Consider the following 13093-nt stretch of genomic DNA (forward strand, 5'->3'; position numbering starts at 1 on the left):
GTGCTTTAATATCGACAGGAACAGTGGCAGGCGAACTGACATCATTGTCACGTGATATTTCGTCAATATTTCCTTCGTTTTACCTGGGTAGAAAACTAGAAATCGTGCATGATGTTGTCCCTTTCGTCCTGTCCATCCATGATCCAGCCCATTGAATCGGGAGAATCATATTAATTCCCCAAAACTAAAAGAGTAAAAGAGTAATGTAGAAGGGGTTTTTATGCCTTGAGAAAGGAGAACGCTGGACGCTTTGTGGTATGCCTCAGGACCATCAATCTGTGCCCTCCAGAGTCCAGTTGCTCTACTTGCCTTGGCTTCGGAAATTCATAACAGCGTGGACCATCATGATCATTCGGCCTTGTTGAATCTGTTTTGCTTTGTCCTCGACGTCCTGGAACGGACGCATTCGCTGCGAGAACAAAGGCAGTACCTGTAACTGCTATCACGATGTCATATTCCACCGACTTCAAGATGCAGCTTCTTGTACTCGAGACACTAAACGGTATATGGAGTTCAAGTTACTCGGGATATTGGACCAAGATACATGTACTATCACTTTATCAGGATGTTCATGTTCCAGGTTCTGCCTTTGAATTGCTTTGTTAGAGTGGGTCCACGCACTCATTTCGACCGGTCACGTTTTCACCCCTTGCGTGAACCGTTGCTCCGAAGATCTGTCCATCAAGTTCAAAGAACAGTTGCTCAACTTTTAGATTAATGTCTGAAATCCAGTCACTCAAGCACCAGCTACCGAAAGGCTATGTTATTCTCCCCAAGGGGGATAGGTACTTGAGCCTTCATTGTCGTAAACAGTCATTAGAGCTGGGAAAGGACATCTACATTATCACCGTAAGTGTATTTCAGGTCATTTATTGGGTACGGGAAGTTAACTGGCATAGGATAGAAAAGGAGTTCGACAGGGCCTAGGAGTTCCGCATCATGTCCTTAAGGAGGTGGAAGCCCTTGCAAAAGCCACCGCGCAGTCACGTCTCGACGCTGTCATCCAAAAAGATCGAAGGCTGATTACAACAGCACGATTGATGGTCGAGAAATTGTATCCCAAAATGCCGGCAGACGAGGTGCAAACCTGTCTTAATCACGCATTCCACAAAGGATCCGGTCGGGTTGGTCGGAGCACCACCCTTCGAGGCGATTCAAGCGAAAAGCTCAAATTCAAAGTCTGTCTCGCCGTGGCTGCTTATATCCGACATGAGCATACTCTGTATGATTCTCTACTTTGCCATGGTATTCTACGGGAGGAAGCTCGACAACAGGTTGAAGGCGACATGAATGAAGTGCTACTTCGATGGAGAAGTGAATCGAAGGAGCCGACGGTGGAGCGAAAAGTAAAGTCCGCGGCGAAGACAATACAAAAGCCCAAAGCACTCACGACGAGACCTCGTATCCGACCGAAATCGAAGCCCAATTTACGGAGAAACCGCAAGTTGTGAATCAGGAACTGCCGTCTAACCGATGGTTCATGATAGTTTTTCGCTTATGCAGCCATTTCATGTTCCAAGTCAAGTCCCTGTTACCCATCTCTCGCTCATATCGAATTGTTTCCTTGTGCTGATCAATGCCGCCGTAATCTCGCAACTTACGTTGCCGAAAATGCCCTCTTTTGGTTTCCTCATATTGGCACTCATAACCCAGTTGTTCTCGCCAGGGCGGTATCGATATGTGAAATGCTTCCCTTTTCCTTCCGATACACACGGGTGTCGGCATGTGCCTGGGAGAAAGCCATTTTGAAGAGCAAAGGGGTTAGATCCAGGAGTTGCTGTCAGGAAAGAATTCAAACTGCTTCTTGCATCTGGATCAGACGTCTGGTATATGCACCGTCAACAGCAGTTTGTGACGCCATCACAAATTGTTCCACCGGTACATCCATGTCTCCCCAGTTGGACCGAAAATCGCCATACTTCTGTTGGCGTGGTTGCGGGGTCCCCAATCCCCATCAAACGACTTCCGGGTCCAATGTGGGGAAATGACACTATTTGATTAGCCCCTCTCTAGTGCCTACGAGTGCTAGTCTAGCAATGGACAAGAACCCTCTATGATAGATCTGCCAAACTGCCAAATGTACATTCTCGACATGCTGCAAGAGCCTAGAATAGCGTTCATTGGGTTGAGCTTGACCAAATGCCTTTCCCTCGGGTACCATTCGGTATTGTCGGTTCAATGGCGGTCAAATTTAATGCTTGGCCTAGAAAGCTTATCACATTAGGCCATATTTTCCGGTACTCGGTTTTCCCAAGATACGGGTCAGCGGAACCTTCAATCCTTTATACTGAGGGTACGGTGCCAATACGGGCTTGATATGTTGGTTATTAGCAGCTAAATCTTGAGGAAGACATTGAATACATCAGCTGAAGCACCATTTTGGTTCACAATGAACAAATACAACCTTTGGGCCATCATTTTTTGTTGCTGGGGCGCAACGACATATGGGTTTGATTCAGGATTGACTACATCGATTATTGGGTACCCAGAATTCATCGAGTACTTCAAGTTCGATTCTGTTACGCTTGGTGCCCTGGGGAGCACTTACTATGCCGGGAACTTCTTTGGTTCCTTGTGCAATATCTGGCTGCCCGATAAATTCGGCAGGCTGAGAACCATCCAATTTGCATGTATTCTTTCTTTTTTGGGCGCTGGTCTGCAGACCGGAGCTCCAAACCTAGGGGTACTGCTCGCGGGTCGAGCGATTGGTGGAATCGCTTGTGGCATCATTGTTGCTGTCTGTCCTCTATTTGCCAGCGAACTGTCGCCACCTCATGTCCGCGGTCGTGTCGGTGGGCTCTATAAGTATCGCAGCTCGGATCCGACAATGTACAGTTACTAATGCCTTTGCCAGCGTCAACATCAATGTCTCATACATGGTGACCGAATGGATGGGCCTCGGGTTCTCCTACGTCAATGGCGACTTGAAATGGCGCCTGTTTATCGGGTTGCAGATTTTCTGCGCTGCAATTATGCTGCTCGGCTCTTTCTGGATGCCGTTCTCGCCCCGGTGGCTGGTATCTAAGGGGCGATATGACGAAGCACTTCGTGTTTTAGAACGTTTACATAGGGACGGAGGATATGACAGGGGCGATGGCGGTGCAGATGAAATTCCCTTTTATCAACGAGAGTTCAACCAAATCAAGGCGCAGATCGCCTATGAGCAAGAGAATCCGCAGTTGGGCCTTATCGGGATTATCAAGCGGCCATCTTATCGCCGTCGCCTCTTCATTATCCTTTTCTTCTTCGTTTTCCAACAGCTCACGGCGATTATTCCACTTCAAAACTACCAGGTATGTTGGGACTTCTCTTGAGAAACGATTTATTCGGAATTGGACACTAATATCTTCCAAGGTTCTCCTGTACCAGAGCCTGGGGCTGGACGGGAAGCTTCCTTTAGTCTTGGTCGGTGTCTGGGGTACTGTCGGTGTCATATTCTCAGCTGTCGGTGCCAGCTACTTTGACCGGATCGGCAGGAGGAAGAGTTTCTTCATAAGCATGACCTTGGTAACGATTGGGTCCATCTTGCTAACCGCTTTCTGGGCGACGTATGAGAAGACGGGGAACACAGTCAAAACTTTCGGATCGTTGGCACTCTGGGCAATGTTCGTGTACCTCACTGGATATGCGTTGTGCCTGAATGCATTTGGATACGCATATACTCCAGAAATTCTACCTCTTCCCATACGTGCAACGGGAGTGGCAACTGGTTTTGCTACGATGAACGGAATCATCATTATGCTCGTACAAGTCACCCCGCTTGCACTAGAGTCAATCACGTGGAAGTATTTCCTCATATTCGTCTTCATGGACGTCATCTTTATCCTGGGAGTCTTCTTTCAGTAGGTTTCGTTCCCAAGATGATGTTGCCATGGATTGACATGTCTCGCAGCTTCCCGGAGACGGCAAACAAGCCACTCGAAGAGATAGCCGCCTTGTTTGGTGACGAGGTGAGAAAGCGCACGGATTTCTTCTCTACAATTTACTGATGCCATTGTGTAGGTTGTGGTTACTCTCGAAGAGGCTACTGGTAAAGAAGCGTGAGAACCTTCGAACGACGAGGCTTCACCCGTGGGGGTTGAGAATACAGTCCGCGCCATTCGTGAACGTAGCAAGTGTACTGTATGCAAAGATTTCGACTGCAGCTTAAGGAGGCTATGCGTCAATAAGTTGCTGTAAAACAGATCAGCAGTATTATATAACGTCCGGGTATAAAAATGAATAGTCCATTCATCTTCGACGCCCTGGGGTATGCTTCAGGACCAACAATATTCACTTTGATCTTCTCGACTGTCACGAGTGCCGAAGAGACTGAATTTGTAAATTTGCGTATGGCCCTGGACCGGATAGATTATCTTGCCGACCTCCTGAGCTGTTTGCTCAGGCCTTGCAGTCGTTCGAAGGAGTATCCGAACGCAGTCTCAAACCGTAAATAGATTTCCACTCCCACCGCTCCGAAAAGTCAGTTTCTTGGCTCCTCCAGAAGTTTATTTGAAAACTCTTCGATGACGCTATCAACCAAGTACTGCTTCTGTAGTTCGGTTCTCCATGGAACCTCCTCAACGCCGTAATATGCACCCGCAAGACCTCCGTAAATAGCACCGGCCGTATCCGAATCACCACCTATATGGGTCAGTATTCAGTAATGTGGTTGCTTCGAGTCTGCACTTGCCAAGATTCACCACCTCGAGGGCTCCCGAAACCCAGCTATCGTGTTTGAACATTGCCCAGAGGGCGACCTCTAGGGTGTCGAGAACATATCCAGTACTCTTGATCGTGTCCGCCGACTTTGTCTTCCAATCTTGTATCGATTTGTACTGACCGAGTCTCTCACGAAGGTGTTTGTTCTTGATATCTTGCTCCATTAAATCTTGGAGAAGACCATCCTTCGTTGCCCCTGACAATGTAAGTTGGAGAAGCAAAGCCGCCTGTAAAGGATCACGTTACCCTTCATAGCTGCAACAACCAAGGAGGTATATATAGCGCAGCATTCAGCACATATTGGCGAGGGGTGTGTCAAATTGCTCTGGGCCCCGGCTACAGTCAAAGCCAGGTCCTTGTCTTGCCAGAGCGCGAGGCCAACCGGGACGACTCTCATCAAGCTACCATTGCCGCTGAACTGCTCGTACTTGAGCACTTGGTCAACGAGTTCCTGACCAGACTTCATGTCTGAGGGACCGGGCTCAATGTTGTCCTGAGATAGTCCTCGTAAGACCGACCTCCATATCGCGAGACTCGTTCTCGTGGATTGCCCTTCATCCCAGGCACGGCTCGACGATGACATGTAGCCATCACTATGCCAAGCCACCATCTTTGCCACACAGTCGGCCGCTGAGAAAGTCATGTTACACTCCGAGAGCGATTTGGCAAGACAAAGGGTCAAGGACCCGTCATCCGACCAAGAACTAGACACGGATTAACGGATGGACCACGTATATAGGTTCGATGCCTCTGCGAACCCTTTTGGCTTCTGGAATGGCTTGACGAATTGCAACTCTTGGATCGGCTTGAACGTTCCTCTTCTCATGAATTGCACTGGTCCTCCGAGCGCGTCCCCGACAAGAACACCGTACAGTGCCCCTTTAGCACGAGTGTGAATCTGGGATTCCATTTCCAATACGTCGAAGGGAACAAGGGAGGGTTATTGTCGCATGCAAATAACAGAATTCAAAAGTATGTATCCGTTCAGAAAGTTGAGCGATACGTTGAAGTTGGTTCAATTGCTGCGGCTGCCTCGTATTCGACACAGCAGATTGGTCTAATACGAGGGGAAGGGTGAAGGGTTAGAAAGCTTCAGTAGGCAATATGTAGTCAGTTGCGTCAACTATTTTAGCTCAGGTATCAAGGGCGTAAACGACGGATCAAGTATCACTGCGGAGATATTATTGAACAGGCACTTTATGACACTACTTACTGAGCCGCACACCTGCTTGGGATGCAATTGTCTAGCGAATGCATCATGCATTGCCAAACCTTTTGAAGACGAATTAATCAGATACGATTGTTACACTTGAGACATTCCCACCAGGCAGAACCCATACTCCGCACTCGGCAACGAACGCTGTAAACCAGTCAATGAATTTGCGTCCCATAGCCGCGGATCGTCTCCGCAAACGCCCAACTTTGACCCTCGAGCTTCTCATCCTCCTTTAGCTGCACGCCATCTTTGCGTATGACAGCAATGGAGTACTTGTCTAAGCTCCTTGCGTCCCTATAGAACAGCACTTTCATCGCCTCCTTGACGGCGTTCACCGCGTCGTCCATGGAGAGCGTCTCGGCCGCGGCTTCGTCTGGGGCAACCCTTCGTAAGATCGGGACCGCGAGATGCGCACCAAACCCTGTTGCGAGCGATGGGGCAGAGAAAGTGGTTCCTAGGAGATCTACGCTTGCCAGGAAGGGTTTGTCCGCATCATCCAGACCGGCGACCAAGATATGGTTCCAGAGCGGGTTGAAGTCGGTTCGTCGCTTGTACATGACCTTAGAGAGGTAGGTGTGTAGGTTCTTCGCGTCCAAGGACGCCGTGTCGGTCTCGTCTCCCGAGGACCCTGGGTCGGCATAGTTCTCGCGTAATGACAGGGAGGTAAGCAAACGGTCGAGATGCTGCATGTCGGAAACATCGCCGCCGAAGCCAAGCACCGCGCGTGTGTTGAATTGTCTGAGACGCTTGACATCCGTGAACCGAGCAAGGGATCCATATGAAGCTGCGCAAGCGTTAGACCCCATCCTTCTACTCAGAACGATCCATTGTACCTAGATTATCGGCGGCAACCACCACTCCGTCCTTAAACTTCATAGCCACCACGGATGTGCCGGTTACTATTGGCGACTGCGTGTGTTGCTTCGGGCCGTCTTGAGGGAGAAATGAGGCATTGTATGCGCCGTAGACATCGTCTCGTGGCTAATATCAGTTAGTCGCGTAGACTGCATCGGGCAATAGAGCTGACCTACCCGACCCCATGCTTGCGGAAGGTGGTTCATATTGTGGAGAAGGGAGATTGGATTGGGAGACGGTTTGGGACTTGGACGGATTGAGAGGTATATCTTGTAGAAGTTGAAGATGGGAGTTGAAGGTGTTGAATGTTGAAGGAAGCAACCAAGAGCTTTGTTAGGTATGGGATTAGGCTACATGGTGATGAAGCTCCCAGCCATGAATGAGCCCTGAACGTTAGACACGGATCATGTGATTTGTGACTAATGGTGTTGATGCCTCAGGCTATAAGGCATATATTTGATTTCCTCCATTGCTGTGCAATTTCTACAGCCTGAGCAACGCCGCTGTTGTGAATTAACCCAATTACGAGAAGTCGAGAACCTCTTGCTTCACTACAATAGGAAAACCCTGTTATTAATAATTATTAGTGCCATAGCACTTGCTCAAATGCCGCTTGCGTCCGTCATCTATAGCCAAAGTCCAGGTTCAGATCTTGGGGAATCAGCATGGCTTCTCACCGTCAGAGCAAGCCGAGACGCATACATTTGGTCCTTGACTGGGATGGAACTCTAACTATGCGGGATACGATGAGCTTCCTCTCAAAATTGCCAGTTGTATCGAGCACCTCGACAGCATCTGGACACGCGAATGATCCAGCAGGACCGCAAGGATGGGACGACCTTGTAGCCGCCTACTTAGACGACTTTCGACAACACCAAGAGGCGTACACACCAGCGCCGGACCAAAGACTCTCTGCAACTGAAGAGTCAAAGTGGCTCGCGAGCCTGAAAGGAGTGGAGGGCCGGAGTGCCGCCAGAGCCTTGCGGGCGGATTTCTTTAAAGGTACCACCGAGACGGATCTCCACAACCTGGCCAAGGACCTTATTGAGAGCGGCGAACTCCAGTTAAGAGATGGCTGGGACTCAGTGCTCCTGGAAGGCTCGAAATCAATGAATCAGCCCTCAGCGTTTGACCAGGTCAAGATTTCCATACTCAGCATCAATTGGAGCGCTGCGTTTATCCGGCATTGTCTTCTTGAAGCAGCGCGGTCGTACCAGAACGTAAACAACGACGCATTGACCCGAGCCATCGATCATATCGAGATCAGCGCTAATGAGTTTGTTTGCGGTTCTCATCCAAGTACTGGCTCAGGGAAGCATATCATGACCAGTGACGATAAGCATTCCCAGTTTCGAACCATGACAGGCGCACAGTCGGCGTCAGATCGGGAGTCCGCGTTCGATAACTATAACATTTATGTTGGAGACAGTTCAACCGACTTTGACTGCATTCTTGATGCAGATGTCGGGGTCTGCGTTCAGGACATCCCCTTAACGTCCACCCAGGCGGGTCTTACTGCAATATTCGCGCGACTCGGCATTCAGATATTCCCTTTATCAGACTGCCCGAGGCTGTTACCGACCCCGCGGCAGCTTGGTGTTTGGCGCATTGGTAGTCTATCAGAGATTTGTACCTTCCTCGACGTTACTGCTGCCTAGTAAGATTATAAGGCAACCCCTTCTAGAGGACAATAGGCGGGTATGTCCACGGTATGCCTGATTCAGTCAGGTATGAGGACGAAACGCCAGAGAGTCGAGGCTGTCAATATTACATAGACAATCATAGGTGCCCGAGCACCGGCATGGGCTGACTCAGGAGGCATTGCATCGCCACATTGGCTTGTTATGTAGACAGGGCAGCTTTCTAAGGTATTGCCTATTCTGTATATCAATGGTTGGCATTTTTCGGTAAAATCACGTCTACCATGCACCAGTATCGCATCGATCGACCATAAGAAGCTCTCGGTCCTCTGCTAGTATCCTCTCATTAAGCTGGAAGCTTGAAGATGTTATTGAGGGAACAAAAAGCTGCTCCCAGGAGCGGGAAGGGGGAGTGGTAGTTCAATCTCGCCTGATCGAAACCTTGTTATATTGGATTAACATACATTAATCGAGACGTCGTCTCCTACACCGGGTAATTAAATCCATACCGGTACAAATCCGCCCACTGAAGGGCTTTGACAGCTTCTACGCGTTGAGTACGAGAAGTGGTGGAAGCCGATGACAAGACAAGCTGTGGCGAAATTGTCCGAGAAATATTTAAGATCAGATAGAGAGAGCCAATAATGCATAACGGTCATCGTTGCAGACTGACATGATTTAAAAAGGACTAATAAGCTGGTGCCAGCCAGATGTATGAGAAATTGAGAATCCGTGGAACCCGGGATGCTTGTACGTCAGGGCCCCAATATTATATGGGAAAGTGATACGTAAATGTTATCCTTCCTTGATACTGTGATGTATTCACCAGCGGGCTTCAATGATAACCGACTTCGCAATCCGCCGTCTATCCCATCCTCATTGTCGGATCTGATACGCCCCGAGTGGGCGGCATCGGTGGAGCCCCGGAAGGAATTCTGGCATGGAACAGGTCCACTAGCCGTTTGCCCACGCTTGTCTCCAGTTCCGTGCCATCTCTCGCGATTTTGACTTCGCGATTGGAGTTCCACGGATTGCGCAGCCCGCGGGCTCGGTAGAAGGGCACTCGAGTGGTGGTTTTCCATTCCACCCGAAACGGCCTGCCCCATTCCTGGAGCGTTGACGACGACGACGAGGCGATCGGGCTGGACGCCGGTGGGTCGCTGCGGCTCTCGGTCGGGAGATCATCATCCGCCGTGAAATCTGCATCTTCATCCTCCCTTTGCCAAAATATCGTTCCACGTGCGCTGTCGTCCACGACCCGACCCCTAGGTGCCGTTTCCGTTGATGTTGTGATATATGAGAGAGGCGCATCTGACTCGGGAACTTCCTCTTCATTTCTCGATAGCTTGGAAAGAAGTTCCTCCGAATCGGCGCCGACAGAGGATGCCATTCGGGCATATCCAAAGTACTCGCCGGACTTGTTGGAGCTGAATATTAGCCAAACATTCGGTGCCGTCTGCTCTATCGTTAGTGATCATGCTCGCCAAACAAGGTGAAGGTGCAAATAGAAGACTCCGTGCACTATCGGATTTGCAGCACTACCAGAGCGGACCAGGATCGCCAAGGAAGGGTATCGGGTATGAATAAGGTTTAAAAAAAAAGAAACTTATTCGTCCGGTGATCATGGATCAACCCCAAAGAAACAGGGATCATGCAAACAAATCTGACCGCAGTTGTTTTGAACCTGTTAAACGCAACATGGTGTTGAAGTATCATTCTTCTTACCTCGAAAGCTTTGTTGAATGTCTTCTCATTGTGAACCTGGGTCGACCAAATTCCCGTCACCACGCTCGATTCGAGATCCTGAAGGGTCAAGCTCTTGACGATGAAGTATCTATCAGCGCCACTCTCAATCGACTTTCTAGATGTATTTCCCGGCGACGGCGACTCAGCCTCTTCCGACTGCGGTGCTTCGTTAACCTCGTCCACGCCTTCGTCGGCCTGCTCTTCTCCCTGGTCTGGCGCTGTCTCGTTCGCTGCATCTGTTTCTGGTTGTGACGAAGATGGCCCGGGAGATACAGATGACGCAGGTGTAGAAGGGGTAATGGGCGAAGCCACGGAACTCTTTCTCAAGCGACAAACAAGCCGTATGGTGTGGAAGCGTGAATCATGGAACCTACGCATTGCAGCGACGCACGATGCTTCGGTTCGATAATTGACGAAGGCACAATTGCTCTTTGAGATGAGAAACACGCTCTCAATGTCCCCAGTCGCTTCTCTCGAGAAATGATCTTTAAGGTCGGCGATCGACGCATTAGGAGGCAGATTTCCCACCCACAGAGCGTGGCCCGATTGTTTCGGTTTCCTAGGGGGTCCGCGAGGCATCGAACCTAGAATGCGCGGTGAGGCTTTGCGCAGTTAGTCACTACACGGTCTCGTTGGGGTCTTGTGGCTAGGACGTACAAGAATAGTTCATCGCATCCAGATTTCCACCAGGCCTGGGAGAGAGCGCACTGTCTTGTCCTGGGAACCCCCCACGACGGCTGTTGCCCTGGTTGCTTGAACGTTGATTGTACGGTGGATATCCTTGCGGCGGCATCTGGGGATAGGGACCGGCCGAAGTGGGTGAACCGTACGGATAATAGTAGTAACCGGAAGGAGGGTGTTGGAATTGAGCCGTCCTCTGTTGTGGATGAGTAGGACGGGGCGGCCCTTGTGGGAAAGCTCCATATCCTCTTGTTGGTCCGGCTTGCTGAACAGCATATGGCTGCGGATACTGTGCAGTCGGATAGCCACTAGGTACCCCTCCGTGTCCCTGGTATGGGCCTTGGCCCGACCCTGAGAATTGGGCGATCTGCTGAAACTGATAGACGACAGGAGGAGGCGGTCCGCCCATCGGACTCGAAGCGGAGATACCACGTTGAACAGGTTGAATACCATGGGTTCCGGGCATCGCGACGTATTCAGGAAGCGATCCTGACATTGTACCCATATTCAGAGCCGTCCCTTGCGGGTCATGGCTATGAGCTGGCTCCTGGGGATCGCTAGATTGAGCAGTCGGCTGGCTCATCTCAGTGCCGTGTCCCTGCCGGGACGGCCCACTGAACTGCGTATGGAATGCTAGGGGAGGATTGCCGTATCTCGGGTCAAGATGAGTGGAGTCCACTTGACCTTGGTCCTCCTGGGCTGTATGAACACCATGCAGTGGATCTGCCCCGCTAACATGGTGCGGAGTGTCCCCCATTTGTTCTTCAAGGACGACCGGAAGTGCGGCTCACTGCTGAACCCACAAGATGTCAGTAAAGAGGCCATTAAACGCCCATCACACATAAGGTGATGCATGACTCTGAAGGTGTACTTACTCAAGATAGGAAACTGATGAAGTCCGAATTGGGCCTCTTCAATGGCACTTGACGAATATCGAACTGATATCGCTTCGCCAAAAAGACAGATATATGCCGAAGAAAAGGATTCTTTGCCAATGCGCCTTAGACGTGTGTCTAGTGCATATAGAATGAGAGCACAAGAAACGAATCTTAGAGCGCACGTCAGCCAAGGCCCAACTACCATCTTTCATTTTGGAAGAGAACTAGTCCCAAACGACGCTTCGGCTTGCAACGACCGGAAATCATCTAAAGGGACATCCCATGATGCTGCATTTCACGGGAGAAACCCCAAAGCGTGTATCTGGCCAATGCAAGGGACTGATTGAAGTGATAATGCGGGAGTTGGGTTTGATCTAGGATGGTGCTAGTCGCGTATTGGATGAAGTGACACTCTAAGGGAAAGCAGAATGGAAAGTGACCACAAACCAGTGAGTAAAATCAGAATCAGATGCTGTGTTCCAATTTCCAAACGCCTCCAGGTCCTCTGGATTTCTAGTCCGAGGCCCTGATTGGGCGGAGTGAAGTTCGCCTGGAATGAACTCACTGCACTCTTGAAGAATAGAGCCCACTTCGCTAAATGAAAGGATGCGGAAACCGGATCAAAGAACAATATACCACCAAAGCACCGGATAGGTATGGCAAAATCGGTGAATTTTGAAGTCCAGTTCATTCAGATCCAAGGGAAGGCGATTGATCTCGGTCCCTAAGTGAGGCTTGGATGTGGCGGGTGAAGGGACCAGACCTGACCTGGGCAGTGAGCACGGCAGGCTTTGGGGTAGGTCGGGTGCTGGCACTGCTCGACGGAGCAGTGTAAAACAAGACGGGCGGATCGTCTTCTCCCAAGAGCACGAAGAGAAAAAAGAAAGAGAATCGAAAGGGCCGTTGGCAAGAGAAATGCGTATTCGGACCATGAGAACTAGAAAAGGAATGAAAGAAGTTGAAGCAAGTGTGGCAAAAGACCGACTCGAAGATCGAAAAACCCAAGGAGACTTATGACAGAGTGACATACAGACCAGAGAGCTCCAGTCTCTAGGTCTAAAGGTGTGGCTCCCGAAGCGATCCGTCGGGATATTTTTGGGCATGGGGCGTTGGGAAATCGAGCAGCGATGTAGTTGCACATCAGCTTGGGGGAGTGAGACTAGGTTGTGGTAGGTCGTAGGGGTTCTGCCCCCGGGCGGCGGACAAGCAGTGGAATTTTCTAACCTTCTACGGATCACCTATTCGGGGGTTTGGGTTGCAACGTGTGACTTGCAGTTGGAGGGAATGCGAAGCCACTATTGTTGTAAGCGACAGGTTCTCGCAACAATGCCAGGACAGGGAATGGGACCATAGACGAGGGACCTAGAACTCGTCCA

General features: G+C 50.1%; 6 protein-coding genes across 6 annotated transcripts; 3 read left to right on the forward strand and 3 right to left on the reverse strand.

Annotated features, from left to right (window-relative positions):
• The first annotated feature begins 245 nt into the window (after positions 1–245).
• Positions 246–1552, forward strand: P152DRAFT_247990 (uncharacterized protein). The gene is made up of 2 exons (XM_033674687.1): positions 246–849; positions 900–1552. The coding sequence occupies exons 1-2, from the start codon at positions 718–720 to the stop codon at positions 1449–1451; spliced, it is 684 nt and encodes a 227-aa protein (XP_033536805.1). The 5' UTR covers positions 246–717; the 3' UTR covers positions 1452–1552.
• Positions 1553–2261: 709 nt separating this feature from the next.
• On the forward strand, positions 2262–4293 carry P152DRAFT_456225 (general substrate transporter). Its single transcript, XM_033678949.1, has 5 exons — positions 2262–2805; positions 2855–3293; positions 3355–3842; positions 3893–3950; positions 4003–4293. Exons 1-5 carry the CDS (start codon positions 2390–2392, stop codon positions 4042–4044), a joined length of 1443 nt encoding a protein of 480 aa, XP_033536806.1. The 5' UTR covers positions 2262–2389; the 3' UTR covers positions 4045–4293.
• Position 4294: 1 nt separating this feature from the next.
• Positions 4295–5611, reverse strand: P152DRAFT_506026 (ADP-ribosylglycohydrolase family protein; the record flags this gene model as incomplete). Its single annotated transcript, XM_033682463.1, has 4 exons — positions 4295–4623; positions 4673–4897; positions 4948–5405; positions 5460–5611. 4 exons carry the CDS (start codon positions 5609–5611, stop codon positions 4463–4465), a joined length of 996 nt encoding a protein of 331 aa, XP_033536807.1. The 3' UTR covers positions 4295–4462.
• Positions 5612–5872: 261 nt separating this feature from the next.
• Positions 5873–7123, reverse strand: P152DRAFT_456227 (proteasome endopeptidase complex, beta subunit). Its single transcript, XM_033678950.1, has 3 exons — positions 6949–7123; positions 6751–6898; positions 5873–6701 (listed from the first exon to the last, which is right to left on the reverse strand). The coding sequence occupies exons 1-3, from the start codon at positions 6976–6978 to the stop codon at positions 6073–6075; spliced, it is 807 nt and encodes a 268-aa protein (XP_033536808.1). The 5' UTR covers positions 6979–7123; the 3' UTR covers positions 5873–6072.
• Positions 7124–7297: 174 nt separating this feature from the next.
• On the forward strand, positions 7298–8740 carry P152DRAFT_456228 (uncharacterized protein). Its single transcript, XM_033678951.1, has one exon. The coding sequence runs from the start codon at positions 7438–7440 to the stop codon at positions 8428–8430; it is 993 nt and encodes a 330-aa protein (XP_033536809.1). The 5' UTR covers positions 7298–7437; the 3' UTR covers positions 8431–8740.
• A 100-nt stretch (positions 8741–8840) lies between these two features.
• Positions 8841–10740, reverse strand: P152DRAFT_431525 (uncharacterized protein; the record flags this gene model as incomplete). Its single annotated transcript, XM_033677419.1, has 2 exons — positions 8841–9868; positions 10138–10740. The coding sequence occupies 2 exons, from the start codon at positions 10735–10737 to the stop codon at positions 9278–9280; spliced, it is 1191 nt and encodes a 396-aa protein (XP_033536810.1). The 3' UTR covers positions 8841–9277.
• Positions 10741–13093: the final 2353 nt, after the last annotated feature.

Source organism: Eremomyces bilateralis (assembly GCF_010015585.1).
Source record: "Eremomyces bilateralis CBS 781.70 unplaced genomic scaffold P152scaffold_4, whole genome shotgun sequence".
Lineage (NCBI taxonomy): Eukaryota > Fungi > Ascomycota > Dothideomycetes > Eremomycetales > Eremomycetaceae > Eremomyces > Eremomyces bilateralis.